The 15,634-nt window shown below is 27.4% G+C and overlaps 3 protein-coding genes across 5 annotated transcripts; 2 read left to right on the top strand and 1 right to left on the bottom strand.

The window, feature by feature from the left end:
* Positions 1 to 2,099: 2,099 nt before the first annotated feature.
* On the top strand, positions 2,100 to 4,480 carry LOC108000477 (major facilitator superfamily domain-containing protein 10). 3 transcript variants are annotated; one of them, XM_028668178.2, is made up of 8 exons: positions 2,100 to 2,391; positions 2,456 to 2,761; positions 2,843 to 3,105; positions 3,183 to 3,495; positions 3,567 to 3,787; positions 3,855 to 3,945; positions 4,020 to 4,157; positions 4,221 to 4,480. In XM_028668178.2, exons 2-8 carry the CDS (start codon positions 2,539 to 2,541, stop codon positions 4,313 to 4,315), a joined length of 1,344 nt encoding a protein of 447 aa, XP_028523979.1. In that variant the 5' UTR covers positions 2,100 to 2,391; positions 2,456 to 2,538; the 3' UTR covers positions 4,316 to 4,480. The 3 variants fall into 3 exon arrangements, with proteins under 3 accessions (XP_028523979.1, XP_016916340.1, XP_016916332.1); XM_017060843.3 differs by having other exon boundaries at positions 2,130 to 2,391; positions 3,204 to 3,495; XM_017060851.3 differs by lacking the exon at positions 2,456 to 2,761 and having other exon boundaries at positions 2,104 to 2,391.
* A 71-nt stretch (positions 4,481 to 4,551) lies between these two features.
* LOC108001157 (signal transducer and activator of transcription 5B) lies at positions 4,552 to 13,186 on the top strand. The gene is made up of 10 exons (XM_017062041.3): positions 4,552 to 4,983; positions 5,566 to 5,719; positions 5,799 to 5,955; positions 6,032 to 6,378; positions 6,445 to 6,588; positions 6,672 to 7,140; positions 7,208 to 7,880; positions 7,972 to 8,127; positions 8,217 to 8,451; positions 10,816 to 13,186. The coding sequence occupies exons 2-10, from the start codon at positions 5,592 to 5,594 to the stop codon at positions 10,979 to 10,981; spliced, it is 2,475 nt and encodes an 824-aa protein (XP_016917530.1). The 5' UTR covers positions 4,552 to 4,983; positions 5,566 to 5,591; the 3' UTR covers positions 10,982 to 13,186.
* LOC108001117 (stabilizer of axonemal microtubules 2) lies at positions 9,773 to 15,536 on the bottom strand. Its single transcript, XM_062085961.1, has 5 exons — positions 14,835 to 15,536; positions 14,426 to 14,746; positions 14,095 to 14,344; positions 13,698 to 13,969; positions 9,773 to 13,590 (listed from the first exon to the last, which is right to left on the bottom strand). Exons 1-5 carry the CDS (start codon positions 14,978 to 14,980, stop codon positions 13,341 to 13,343), a joined length of 1,239 nt encoding a protein of 412 aa, XP_061941945.1. The 5' UTR covers positions 14,981 to 15,536; the 3' UTR covers positions 9,773 to 13,340.
* Positions 15,537 to 15,634: the final 98 nt, after the last annotated feature.

Here is a 15,634-nt window from a genome sequence, read left to right as displayed (position 1 = left end):
GGGGTTGACGGTCTTCCCTTTAATACCAGAGCGAGGATTTATAATCCATGGGAGAGAGGGTCTACTCGTGTTTATGGTATATACGATGGCTGTCTGATTTCGAAAGGCTCGTACACTTAGTTCATAATACCTACACAGCAGTAGGGTTTTCTACGGTATGTAACAGCATACGATGCAGCTTGCCACACAGCCGGTACGTAGACCGCCGCGATACCCAAAAATTTTCTTTGTTCTCATTGTTCAAAGAATTTCCACTATGCGTTTACGATAGCTACGTTCCCTCCAAAATTGTCGATTTTCTCTACTGAGATATTTTTCCATCTGCTTTCCTTGTTATACGCTTATTTTTTCTCTTCTTTCTTTCTCTTCTTCATTCTCCATGAAACCCCCATAGGATTTTAAGTTCAGCTCTTTTGTCCGTTTGCATACCTGCTCTCATTGAAATGAACTGATGTGATAGTTATCAATGCTTCGCTTAGATTTTTCTTGAAAATTATTGATTTTATTTATTTTATTGATATATTTTTATATATCGTTATAAAATTTAAGAAAATATTAATAAGAATTTATTATCGATACATATTTGTATAATTTAATTTTGATATGGATTGATAAGGTACATCGATGATATATACATAATGAAGGATATATTTTACTTTTTATAATATTAAATTATAAATATCATTTCTTTTGTTTAATGTTGAAAAAATTTTGTACTAGATTATATATTATTTCTGTTATCTTATCTTAAACTTTAAAAGCCGGAAAACCACTATAATAGTTAAGCCTTGAAAACTTTGTGTAAGACATATTACTTATGCATATGTATATTATTGTGTGTGTGTGTGTGTGTGTGTGTGTGCGCGCGCGCGCGCGTGTATGTGTGATTAGTTTTCCCAATGAATCTAATAGTTTATAATATTTCATTTGTCGGCCCTCTAAAGATTAAATAAGACAAGTTCGAAGCATATCGACACATGCCAGAAAATGGCATCGATGTGCAGCATGTGTTTCACACCGTAGAGCCCAGATGGCAAGCGTTGAATCCCTTGCTTAAATTTTCATTATAACACTGCTGCTTTCCAGACCACCTGTTCTATGCGTATTTCAAATTATTTCTAAAATTTTATTAAATTATCAATATAATAATTTTTGATAATTTTTTCAAATTATATTTCAATACATTGCTTATATATTATATATATTATATATTATATATAAATATATAAATATATAAAATATATAATATGTGTAAATTAACATATAATTTAATATATTTTAATATATTTTTAATTATTAATTAATATTCTTAATTTAACATTTTAACATATTCTTAATATTATTTATCATAAAAATTGTTATATTTAATGCAAATATATAATATAATGATTTTAATTTAAGAATAAGAATAAAATAGATTATTTCTTTTATAATCATTTAATAAAAGAAATTTTTATATGAATATATGTACATAATAATATATTGTGTTAACAAACGACCGTTCCAAGCGACGTTATACTTTGAGACGAGTTTCAAAAGATCTTTGTTCGCATCAGGGAAGTGAATCCGTGGATGAATTCAAACGTGTTCGTGTATACGAATACTCTTTATGTCGTCTATAACAACCGGAAGTTGAACATACATAATGTTTCTGGGTGCGTCTGTTTGTGCCATTTTTCGCTTCACTGACAAATAAAAACAAAGTACTGATTAATTATGATTTGATGAATATAATATTTATTATTCATGCAAATATAATATATTTTAACTTACATTTAAAAAAATTTATTTCATTTTATTTTTTTACTCACAAATATTTTTACAAATTAAAGAGAAGTTGGAGATATTATTACGAATAATTAATTTCTATCGACTTTATTTTAAATAAAACAATGGCTATAAAAATTATTATAACAATGACTGTGAAAATTATTTACATTGATCATAAGAAAAAGAAATTTTTATAATTATTCTTTAGTATATAAAAATTGTAAATTTTTTTTGCAAGTGATTTTGTATATAATTTATAAATATTTTTATAATTTACTAATTCTTATATAATTTATTTTGATATAGAATCATTCATTAGAAAACATTTATGAATTTATTATTTAAGTAATAAAACAGATTTCTTTCTTATTGATTGTACGAGCAGTCGGTAAGGAATTATTAAAATGATGTATAAAAAAGTAAATAGGTCAAAATCCTTTCACTTGCTAGAATTAATCCCTCAAAGTCTTTACGATGGCACGAATAGAAAGTGTAATAGTTAAATCAAATTTTATATTTTTGAAAGAATCAATTTATAATACGAAGATTATTGTATGAAATGTCAAAGTGAAATTATTTAAATATTAATTATATAATGAATTAATAGAAATAAATTATAAGGTATTGTTTAATTAATGGTTCACTTGATATATATGAATCATATAATTTGTATTTTAAATTACAGTATTATTTTAAATTTTTACAACAAATATTTTTATTACATTATTTATAATACATTAAAATTACATAATTGTAATACATTAAATAATGACTAATAAAATAAAAGATAATACTGTTCAAATAGTATTTGTTTCTTTACTATTGGATCTTCTGGCATTTACTATGATATTACCATTATTACCAGCCTTATTAGATTATTATAAAGAAATAGAAAAAAATCAAGGTTTATATTTTAAAATTTTATATTATGTACAAAATACAAGAAAATTTTTTGATGCTCCTGATAAGATCAATACAGTGCTTTATGGAGGTTAATAATTTTTATTCTTTCATTTTATTTAAGTTATTAATATGTTAATTTATATTATATTAACATATAATTTTGTTATAGGTTTCCTTGGTTCTATGTATTCCTTTTTACAATTTTTAAGTTCTCCAATAGTGGGAGCATTATCAGATATATATGGAAGAAAACCATTGATGATATGTTGTTTAATAGGAATTGCTTTGTCTTATCTGTTATGGGCATTTTCTTGTAATTTTGCTATATTTGTATTAGCAAGATTTATTGGAGGTATTAGTAAAGGAAATATTAATTTATCAATGGCTATTATTAGTGATGTTACTTCTCCAAAAACAAGAGGAAAAGCAATGGTAAAGTTTATTAAAATAAACATTTAAAAAAAGCATTAAACATTTAAAATAAATAAACATAATTAGTGAATAAGTAGGTTAATATTTTTTATTTTCAGGCACTTATTGGTATAGCTTTTTCTATAGGTTTTGTAGTAGGTCCAATGATTGGAGCATTTTTTGCATGGACTTTCAGTGATAATAGAAAAGAAGCATGGTATATAATACCTGCTGTATTTGCTTTTTTTTTAGCAACAAGCGATTTATGTTTTATTGTTTATTATTTAAAGGAATCTTTACCACAGAAATATAGAAGCAGTAATCTTATATCTGGAATATCTGGAATTATTACTTACATTAATCCTATAGATTTATTCCAATTTAATGGAGTATTTGGTTTAAGTTTACAAGGTAAAATTATTAATAAATATTTATGTTGTAAATTTTAGAAATTAATAAAAATTATATATATATTATTTCAGACAAAAAAAATTTAAAAACACTGGGTTGTGCATATTTCATATATTTGTTTATATATAGTGGCTTGGAATTTACTTTAACCTTCTTAACTCATTATTTATTTAAATTTACAAGCATGCAACAAGGATGGATGTTTTTGGGAATTGGATTAATTATGGCAATCTTACAAGGAAGTTGGATACGAACAATTCCATCTAATAAAACAAAATCTATTGCAGAATTGGTAAATAATTCAAATATTTAGAATAAATTTGTATTCTTATTTTTGATTTCATTGTACAAATTTTTAGGGTTTATGGTTGATTATTCCAGCATTTATTTGTATAGGTTTAGCAAATGATATATTAACATTGTCAATTGGATTATGTCTGTTTGCAATTTGTAAGGATATTAAAAATCTATGAAATTTATCTTTGATTATAAAAAAAGTTTCTGTATTTTTGCATATATTATAGCCACTGCTATGGTTGTTACTTGTATGATGACTCTTGTAACTCATATTGGTCCTGATTATCAAAAAGGTGCAATAACAGGTGTTTTTCGTTCTCTTGGAGCATTAGCACGAGCTTGTGGACCTATTGTAGCTTCTTCAGGTAAAAATAAATTATACAATCATTTAATTTAATAAATAACTTTAATAAAAATGTTTATTTTAGCTTTTTGGTGCATTGGTAGTAAAGCAACATATCTTATAGGTGCTATATTTCTTGTACTTCCACCTGTAATTCTTCAAATGATGAAATCATTTTAATATAATTTAATAACATTTGTTTAAATATTACATATTTATATTTTTACAGTATTTTTATATATTTTATAAATTGTATTATATAAATATCTTATAAAAAAAGAATTTTTTGTGCAATTATGTATTATGATGAAAAGTATTATATAATTATATATTTTAATATTTAAATTATCTTTCATTATGCATTCTATCCTTCTTTATTCAATAACTATCTTTAAATTAATTAATAATATAGTTGTAAGTCTAATTATTTGTATAATAAATTAAAAAAAATATATAACTAAAGTAAATAAGTAATAAAAATTATTTGAATCATAATATTTTTTTTACTTGTTACATCCCTGGAAAATTTATGCTTTTCAAGAAAGCGCATGCGTGCTTTCTTGATCACATGACATACACGCCATTTACGGTAAGAAATTCTCGGAATTTCTTGTTCGCGGCACTCTGTCGTCGTCCGCGCTGATGTGAGTAACACGAAAGGGGGAGAATTATTGACGCGATTCGCGCGTGCGACCGGTCCCGCAATCATTACGTTTACAATTATTGCGCGGTAGACCGAGTTTGATCAGTCCAAAGGTTAGATTCTCAATAGATTGATTCAAATAAGAAAAAATAAATAATAGAAATATACAAATCCTAATTGCTTCTGTCTTCGGACTAGTGAGCAGGTGAGTACAATGAATTCTTAAAATGAACAACTTTTCCTTACCCCTCCCGCTTATCTATTTACGCATTATTGCAATACGTCACATTCATTTCTAAGTTTTTATGATATATTCTTCTATTGAATTTAATTAAGATTCAAGTAATCGATAAAATCATTTTATTTCATTTATTTAAATTATATCATTTATTATATTAAATATAATATTGTTTCAATGTAATATTAAATACATGTTTATAATTTCTCTTATTTAAATTTCTTAAATATGTATATATCCATTTTTAAAGCAAGCATGGTAATAATACCTAATAATATCATCTAAATAAACAAATATCATTTAATGGTATCATATAATATCATATCATATATCTTCAATGATATTAATTCATATGTTTTATTAAAAATGTAATTAAAAATTTTTAATATATTTTTAATATATTTATTAAATATATAAATATAAAAAAGTAAATTTATAATAAAAAATGTTAAATTGTGATTATATTATTTTTAAATTTAAACATTTTCGTATCATATACATTTATGAAAATATAAATATCAATTATTGAAAAATATTATTATGTTTAAGGTAAAGGATTTATAATTAAAGTCAAAATGTCATTGTGGGCAAAAGCACAACAATTACCACAGGATGCATTACAACAAGTACGTTCAGTATATGGAGAACATTTTCCAATAGAAGTCCGTCATTTTTTATCTTCTTGGATAGAAGAAAAAATGTGGTAAATATTTATCTTGATATATATTAACTTTTTGAGTTATTAAGTTTGAGTTATAATTATTAAAAATATTTTGTTATAGGACTGATATAGAACCTGATAATCCACAATATGAACAATATATAGCTACTCTTGTAAGATCTTTAATACAAGAATTAGAAACTAAAGCAGCTTCATTAAATACAGATGATATGTTTTTAACAAAATTAAAATTAATGGAAGCTGCCAAAAATTTTCGTGTAAGTTGTAAATAAAATTAGTAATTTATTTAAAATATATAATATGTTTATATTATTCTTTTTTTATTTAATGTAGCAAAGATATACTCATAATCCAGCGGCTTTATTTAGAATAATTAGACATTGTCTAGGAACAGAAATGAAATTAGTAGCACAAGTTGAAAATGTTGGAGGTACTTTAATGAATATGGCAGGAGGAAAAGTAGGATTGATTAGTGATGCTGTTGCTGAAATAGCTCAGCATGTTGAATCTTTGCGACGTAGAACCCAAGAAACTGGAGAAGATTTACGAAAAATGGAGCAAGAACAAGAAGCATTTGCTATTAGTTATCATGAATGTACTAAGTTAAATGCTCATCTTCAACATTTTGCAACACAGCCACAAAATCAACAAAATCTAGATATGGAGAAAAAAATTAGAAGGTAATTTAAATGTTCTTAATAATTATGATTCAATAATTTTTTTGAAAACTGAAAATATTCTTATAGGCAAAAGGAACAACAAGAACAATTATTGAACCACAAAGTAGCAGGTTTAATGCAATTACGATTAACATTAGCTGACAAACTGAAAGACACCATTACTAGATTAAATAGCTTGCAATCTAGAGTTTTAGATGATGAACTTATTCGGTAAAAATTATTTACTTTTTTTCTTTTTTAAATAATTAACTGCATGATTTTTAAAGGTAAAGTATTTATTTTATATTTTTCAGATGGAAAAGAGATCAACAATTAGGAGGAAATGGTGCACCATTTAACAATAATTTGGATTCTATACAAGAGTGGTGTGAAAGTTTAGCTGAATTAATTTGGCTAAATCGACAACAAATTAAAGAAGCAGAACGTTTAAAACAAAAATTTGCACTTGAACCACCAGGAATGCAAGATATTCTTCCTACTTTAAATTCTCAAATTACACAACTTCTTAGTTCATTAGTTACGAGTACATTTATCATAGAAAAACAACCACCACAAGTAATGAAAACCAATACTCGCTTTACAAGTACAGTACGTTTACTTGTTGGTGGAAAATTGAATGTTCATATGACTCCTCCACAAGTCAAAGTGAGCATCATTAGTGAAGCTCAAGCAAATGCTTTATTAAAAAGTGATAAAATGGCAAAAAATGGTGAAGCTAGTGGGGAAATTTTAAATAATACAGGCACAATGGAGTATCATCAAGTAAGAAAAAAAATAATTAAAATTATTTCTATTGAAAATATTATTAAAAAATAATTTTATTTTTTAGGCAACAAGACAACTTTCTGTAAGCTTCCGTAATATGCAGCTAAAAAAAATCAAAAGAGCAGAAAAAAAAGGGACAGAATCTGTGATGGATGAAAAATTTTCACTTCTTTTTCAATCACAATTTAGTGTTGGAGGAGGTGAATTGGTATTTGCAGTCTGGACATTAAGTTTACCTGTTGTAGTTATTGTTCATGGAAATCAAGAACCACATGCATGGGCTACAGTTACATGGGATAATGCATTTGCTGAACCTGGAAGAGTGCCATTTGCAGTACCTGATAAAGTTCCATGGGGTCAAGTAGCTGAAGCATTAAATGTTAAATTTAAATCTGCGACAGGTCGTGCATTAACAGAAGATAATCTACGATTTCTCGCAGAAAAAGCATTTCGCGGTGGAAATGCAAGCGGACAAGATTATTCTAGTTTACTTTTGAGTTGGGCACAGTTTTGCAAAGAACCATTACCAGAAAGAAATTTCACATTCTGGGAATGGTTTTATGCTGTAATGAAATTAACTAGAGAACATTTAAAAAACCCATGGGTTGATGGTTATATATTAGGATTTGTAAGAAAAAGGCAAGCAGAAGAAATGTTGGCAAATTGTGCATCAGGAACATTCCTAATGCGTTTTTCAGATTCTGAACTTGGTGGTGTTACTATTGCTTGGGTTGGAGGTAAATGGTTTTATTATTTCATATTAAATTCATTATTATAGTTTTTTTTATATCTAATTTAATTATTTTTATTTTATTAAACAATTTATAGATCAGACAGAAGTTTTTATGCTACAACCGTTCACAAGTAAAGATTTCGCCATTCGGAGTTTAGCTGATCGTGTATTTGATTTACAACATTTACTTTATCTTTACCCTGATATATCAAAGGATCAAGCATTTTCTAAATATTATACTCCATTTACAGGTAATTTTATTCTCAATATTTTTATTTTTTTTTGTTTATTCATATGATATTTTAAATTAAGATTAATAATGTTAAATATATTTTCTTAGAAAATCAATCAACATCAACGAATGGATATGTAAAACCATTTTTGGTAACACATGTACCTGGATGGGGTGGGCCTGGTGTCGGTGGACAAACACCATCGCACTCTTCTGTAGTTGGAGTAGGAAGTAGTGGTCAAAGTGGTCCTGGTAGTAGTTATCCTGCAACACCATCTACTATGTTTCAAGCGCATAGTCCAGATCCTTCTGTAACTCGTGATACTCCATCAGTGGCTTCCAGGTCAGTCCCCTGGATTTAAGTATCATCATCTCTTTTCTATTAATATAAGCTGCCATAGAAATTTAAATATAAGATATGCAAAGATTTTTTTTTTGAGTTTCGTACAAGATTGTAATTTTTTATTTTATAACATATCATTTCCGGTGATTGAAATAATTATTTTTATAATATTATATAATTATTACATGTACTATTTGTCAATAATATATAATAATATATAAAGTTTATGTTTGAGTACTTAAAGTTTTATTAATAAAAATGAATGAATGATGAATTCACAAAAAAAAAAACAGACATTCCTACAATTACATAATATACTTTGCATGTCTTTTATATTCTATTTGTGCAGATGAATCTCAGTATTGTTTTTTTATGTTCTCTTTTTGTGAATGATTAATAGTAAATGTACGTAGCAAGTGCTATAATTTACAGTGATACTATAATTTCACATTTTATAAATTTTTTTAATGAAATTTTTGGAATTTTTATACTATTATTATACCGTATTGAAATGTATAAATAATATTAATTCATGATTTAAGAAATTATATACTAAAAAATATTGAGTGCATGAAGACAATTTTGATAAAAGATATAGTTTTTTTTATTTTGCTTAAAATTAATCTTCATGTTATTGTGTAATATTATAACTTTTTATTAATAAGCATATGTTTAGCATTAAGTGATATTAGGAAGCTTAATATAATTCAATACTGCCGTTATGAAATTCCCAACGTTCATTGCAAAAAAAATTTTATACGATTTGAAAAGAATATAAATGTTTTTTACGGAATAATTGATAAATGGAATATTTCATATTCGTTCTAATTACGCGATACTTAATACAATTGAGTAATAATGCAGTTGAATAATATTTCAAATTTTATAAAATTGCTTGTAAAGCAAATTATAATGAAATCCGTCCAACGGATAATGTAGATAAAGTAGATTCAAGGACTTTTGAATATTTTATTGATTTTTGATATTTTTTTCATATTTTGATTATTTTTATCAATATATACATGATTTTTGTAGCATTAATAATGGATATAAAAAAAAACAAATTAAGAAATAATAATTCATACGTTCTTCTCAGACTGCCAAATTTTATTCTCTCTCTGTTTCTCTCTCTCTCTCTCTCTCTCTCTCTCTCTCTCTCTCTCTCTCTCTCTCTCTCTCTCTCTCTCTCTCTCTCTCTCTCTCTCTCTCTCTCTCTCTCTCTCTCTCTCTCTCTCTCTCTCTCTCTCTCTCTCTCTCTCTCTCTCTCTCTCTCTCTCTCTCTCTCTCTCTCTCTCTCTCTCTCTCTCTCTCTCTCTCTCTCTCTCTCTCTCTCTCTCTCTCTCTCTCTCTCTCTCTCTCTCTCTCTCTCTCTCTCTCTCTCTCTCTCTCTCTCTCTCTCTCTCTCTCTCTCTCTCTCTCTCTCTCTCTCTCTCTCTCTCTCTGTCTGTCTGTCTGTCTGTCTGTCTGTCTGTCTGTCTGTCTGTCTGTCTGTCTGTCTGTCTGTCTGTCTCTGTCTCTGTCTCTGTCTCTGTCTCTCTGCCTAAAGAGAAACGGCTTATCCATGGCATTATAAAAATAAAAATCAAAAATTGGTGCAAATATGTATTCTTACACAGGCATACGCGTGCATATATATATGAATACATACAAACACATAATGAATATATACATGTATACATTGCACATGATGTGTGTGTATATATATGTGTGAGTGTGTTACTTACATATACTAAATTTATACGGAAGAAAATAAAAGTATTACACATATGTAAAAAGAATATATAGTAAGAAAATTTTTAAAAAGTCAAAGGCATAGGCCTGGAGCAAGCCGGTACAACCACAACAACGGAAAATCAAATGTTTAAATGCTGAACTGCTGAATAAATAAACACAACTCCAATCACAATCCATGATAATTATAATTTTAGTACTGGCAATCGAGTATATTTAATCATTATTACGAAATTATTACGAGACCAAGGCTAGAATTTTTATAAAAATTCGTCTAAATAGATTGTACTTTTTTTTATAATAAAGAGGTATCGTAAATGACTCTTAAGTGACCGATCAATTTCAATTAGTTGGGGATTTTTTGTGGTTGTTCGTATTTCCTTTGCCGTGTTGTACCGGCTATCCGGCTAATCGGTCACACGTTTCGTTTGAAACAGATGAATAGACTCGTTTTGAAAGATTCAAGCAACAAATTAAATATTTTAAAATATTAGAATTAAGAGAAGAGGAAAAAGGAGGACAGGAAAGAACAAAACTTGAATTGGTTTCGTGCCATGTATAATATATTTGGATTTACGAGTTTTTTATTCATTACTATGCCAGTGATTGGAGTTGTGTTTTAATTTGTGGTAGCTACGCTCCGGGCCTTGGCCAGTCAAGTGTTGGGCGAACAAATTCGGACATGGACTATGTGGAATTGATGGGCCATGCTGAGCTTCCTTCGATCGACGAAAATCTCAACTTGGATCATTTTAGCTTCAACGAATTCATACAAACATACAACACTAAACCACAATAGGTATGTTTAGGCGCGATCATTTTTTGTGTCTAAATTTTTATTAATTGTCTTCGTTTTTCATTTTAAATCACTTTTTCAATCATACATTTTCAATCATTCAACATTGTAATTCGTTATTATTATTATTGTTCTTTTTTATAGGGGAGGGATGTAAAAATGTTTTTGTTGTCTTGAATATATTATCTTCTATATCTATTAATTATATTCGCTTCTAAAAAAAAAAATCTGACATATCTTCTTTCATTATGAGTGCAATATAAATATATGTACAGAGTGAAACACGTAATTGGAAATTACGATTATTCTACAAATAATGATCTTAATGAAAATTACTTCAGATAAGAATTGAGTGTTTTCTAAGGGAATATTATTTTAATATTATAATATTAATTTATGTTATATATATATATATATATATTAATTAATTTTTTATAATTAAATTTCCTTATCTATGAAGGAAATATATGAAAAAGTTAATTTTTTAAATTAAAATCATTATTTATAGAATAATTGAAATAATTTCAATTATTTGTTCCATTCTGTGTATATAATGTAAATGAAAATAACTTTTATAAAAACTATTTAGTCATTTAATTTTACAAACAAATGATAGCAATCGATAGCATTTATATGTACTATGAGTAATTCATGTGTCGGTTTATAAATTGAATATTTTTAGTTTGAATAAAATATTTATTACATAATAATAATGTCATTTAATGTTTAAGTATTCAGTTAAATGAAATTGAATGAATCGAATATTTGATACATATGATTGAAAAAATTGATTTTGTTTTATTATTTAGATTTTATTTGAAAAAAAATATCATTATAATATTCTATTATAGTAGTAGTGCAAATATAATATACAAAAAAATATAGTATATTAACTTTGATTGTTGCATAGTCTGCAATTTTAAAAATTATATTTTTTTATAAGATAATGATATTTCTTTTAGAAACGTAAAAACATTAAATAAATATTGTGCTCTCCTTTTTGTCTCTAATAATTATCTGTAATTATATAATGGCCTAGCAAAATTTTTGGTTATTTATTAAAAAAAAAAAGATATGAAGGAGAAAATGATGAATGGATAACGATGAGATCTTGATATCAACAGAGAGTAGAATTGTTATAATAATCGCATAGAATATATAAATACAGACAATCATTTTCACGTCCACTTATGTAAATAGAGAATTTACAGAAAATTAGAATTTTAATTTATCAATAATCTAGAATATCGAAATGAGAAACGGGGCTTGTGCAACGTTAATATAGAATATATATAACATGCAATTCGTGTGACCTAAATATGTGCCTTAAAATCTTCGAATTTCTGCTTGTTATATTTTTTAACAAACTCTTAAGACAAGTTGCATGTATTTTGGTAAGAATATTTTTTTCTTCGTTTGATTCATCGTTCGATTTGAAATGATAAAGAAATGATGTATTTTCTACCGTCTAAACGTTTTATATATTTAAACGTTACTTGTTTAAAGATATTTGAAAAAACGAAATCTATTTGATGCGTAATATTTTTAATGCGACGAAAAAAAAAAATATGTATTTTCCAATTATCGAAATAAAATTTTCGGTAAACATGTTAGATTTCTAAACATAAGAAATTCTTATCGCTAATTAAAAATATATAGTTATTCATTTTCTAATAATTGTATACCCTCCCCTGTAATTTTGTGTAATCTATTAAAAATTAATTGTTGCGCGTATGTAAACCATCGACGTACATTAGATTTCATTTTGGGTAGATTTGAAGACATCGTTATCATTATATTTACTATATATAATATAAATATTATATAATATATATATATATATGTGTGTGTGTGTATGTGTGGTGTGCGTGTAACCGCGTATGGATTCATGTATGTACGAATTTATGTATGTATGAATGCACGCATGTATCTGACCATGTACATGCGTGTGCGTACGTACATGCGTATGTATGAATGTATGTAAAGCAAGTAAACTTCTGATTGTAACGTTAACATTGTTCATTATTCAAATCTATTGTCTATTATCTTTTATCTAAAAATTAGAGTTTATTTTATTATCGAGAACAATCTTACTGTTTGTAAAAGATATACGTTATTATTATCTTTATTCATCTACACAATAATTATTATATAAATGTAAAATATATAAGATGTGTTCGTATAGAATAAAATAGGTTTTTAATTCGATTCCTAAATTGTGTTTCGGTTTAAATTTCGACAATTAAATACTTTTTCTCTAAATATTTATTATAAATATTATAAGATAGAAATAAGTAACATAAGCTTGTAACAAAAAAGTTATACAAAAGTTTCATGATCTGGAAGATTGCTAATATTTTACTTATTTCGAACAATCCTCGCCCGAAAGATTATCATTATCTTTATATAAGCAATCGCATTCAGGTATACATGTATCTTCGTAGTGTCCAGGTGCAGGATAACTAACTTGATAAATAGTATCAGTACACATTGGATCCGTAGGCCGTTGATATTTATCCTTAGATGCCCAAGGTATGAATTCTTTAGGAAGAGGAGTCCAAGGTTGATAGGATAGTTTGTTTACAGTATCATATTCAACCTTTTCAGCGAACCTAAAAGATAACAATATAGAAAAAAATGCTTATTTAATTCGAAGAATCGTAGCACAATGTGTTGCAATACATAATGTTGGCTAAAATAAAGGACATTGCTAATGTACCTTTTGTATTGAATGACAGGTTTAAAACTCTGAACTAATTCTACCGGGCCTGGTTTCGCGTACGATAGTTTCGTCGTAGTTCTATCATCGATCGGTGTATCAGCGCTTCGAAGATTGTCGCACGGAACAATAAGATCAGGTCGTAGCGTTGATTTTTCCACGAAATCACAACGGCTGGTAGTGTCAGATCGCATCGGGCCCTCGCCTAACATCTTTCTACTTCGAGGTAATATCGGGGAACGTTTCTCGGCTTGAAGTGGTTGATAACTTAACTAATTGGTAAATCAAAATAAAAAAAAAATATACGTGTAAAATAAGAGAAATTAAAAATGGAAAAATAATTGCAGAGGAAAAGGAAAAAGTTAATGGAAAATATTGAATGTAAATCGCAATGTACTTTGCTCGTTGTGTCTGCTGATATCTTGCCATCAGCTTTCGTGATAGCATTGCAAGGAATAATCGGTTCCACGCGATCAATGGTCGATTCCAAATAGCTTTCTTTATAAATAGTTTTATCATGAAATTCACCGCCATAAGGAAATACATTGGCAGGACAGGGCACTATAGGTTTTTCTATGCATGGCTCTTCGTTTTTCAAATAACTTTCAGAATATGTTGTTTTTGCACACATTGCAATATCTGGAGGTCTATAAACGTTTCATGAATTGTTTAATTTGTCTATTGTAAATTGAAGATACAAATAAGAAGTTTTTTAAAATGATATATACTTGTAAATTGGTTTTTGTTGCCAAGAATATATATCTTTTTCCTGAATAGGAACAGGCTGATAACTTAATTTATGCGTGGTGTCGTCAAAAATTGGTTCACTAGGTGGACAATAAACCGATATCGGTTTAAAGTTAACCGTTGGTTCAGTGGATCCTGGATTCATATAAGAAAGTTTTGCCGTAGTACTATCCTCCAATTTGCCTCTACTCAAACGAATATTCCCGCATGGTACTATAAGTTCTTGTTTCTCTACATATTTACGTGGGTAATCTTGACGAACCGTTGTAACAGAATCCATTGGACCAGTTCCAATCATCGGTCTAATATCGAAGAAATAATTTCGTCATTAAAACTATTGAAAATTAAGGAATTTTTTCGATTTGACATAGTTTCCTGAATCTATGTTACCTATGTTTGGGTAAAATTGGTTTTGTTTTAGGCACAGCTTCAATAAGTTTGTAACTCAATTGATTAGTCGTTTCAGCGAGAAAACGAGCATCCGATTTAACGAGAGCAGGTTTGGGTCGGATGGGTTGAGATCGGCTGCGTCGCATTTCCGCATCATCCACATTTAAATATGACAAATGATAGGTTGTATTAGTTTCAAATAACTTTGAAGGTGGATGATATGTTCTTACGGGGGCGAATGACTTTGTTCGTGATGGTTGAACATATCTTCTTTTGCACTAAATATGCATAATATTAATCATAAAATTATATAATAATCGATTTTATCATTTCAATAATAGAAAAATTAACAAATTTGTTACTTTTATATCACATGGACATTCTGATTTCTCGCATCTTGGTGTTCGAAGTTGCTTTTTCGTATTAATCTCGATTACTTCCATTTTGTACTTGATATTATTTTACATAATAATGATAATTTTCTTATTTTTTTTCGTTCTTTAATCAACAAAATAGAGATTTACGTTTCCGATTAATAAATCTCTCAAAAGATATGTAACATATAAAATACAATAATATAAAATGATAAGATTGTTGCAAACGTCAACCCCTACGTCACATTTTGCAACTTCAGTAAAACACATAATTTAGCGAATCATGCTTTGAAGTTAGTATTAAATCAATCATTTTAATGAAAACAAAATAAAATCAATGATAAAATCGATTATATCAATAATTGAATATATATTTAAATAATTTAAAATACGATATGTTATGATAAGAGAATTTGTTATTTGGAA

The sequence above is a fragment of the Apis cerana genome, linkage group LG15 (assembly GCF_029169275.1).
Source record: "Apis cerana isolate GH-2021 linkage group LG15, AcerK_1.0, whole genome shotgun sequence".
Taxonomy (NCBI): domain Eukaryota; kingdom Metazoa; phylum Arthropoda; class Insecta; order Hymenoptera; family Apidae; genus Apis; species Apis cerana.
This window is presented reverse-complemented; position numbering and strand designations above follow the sequence as displayed.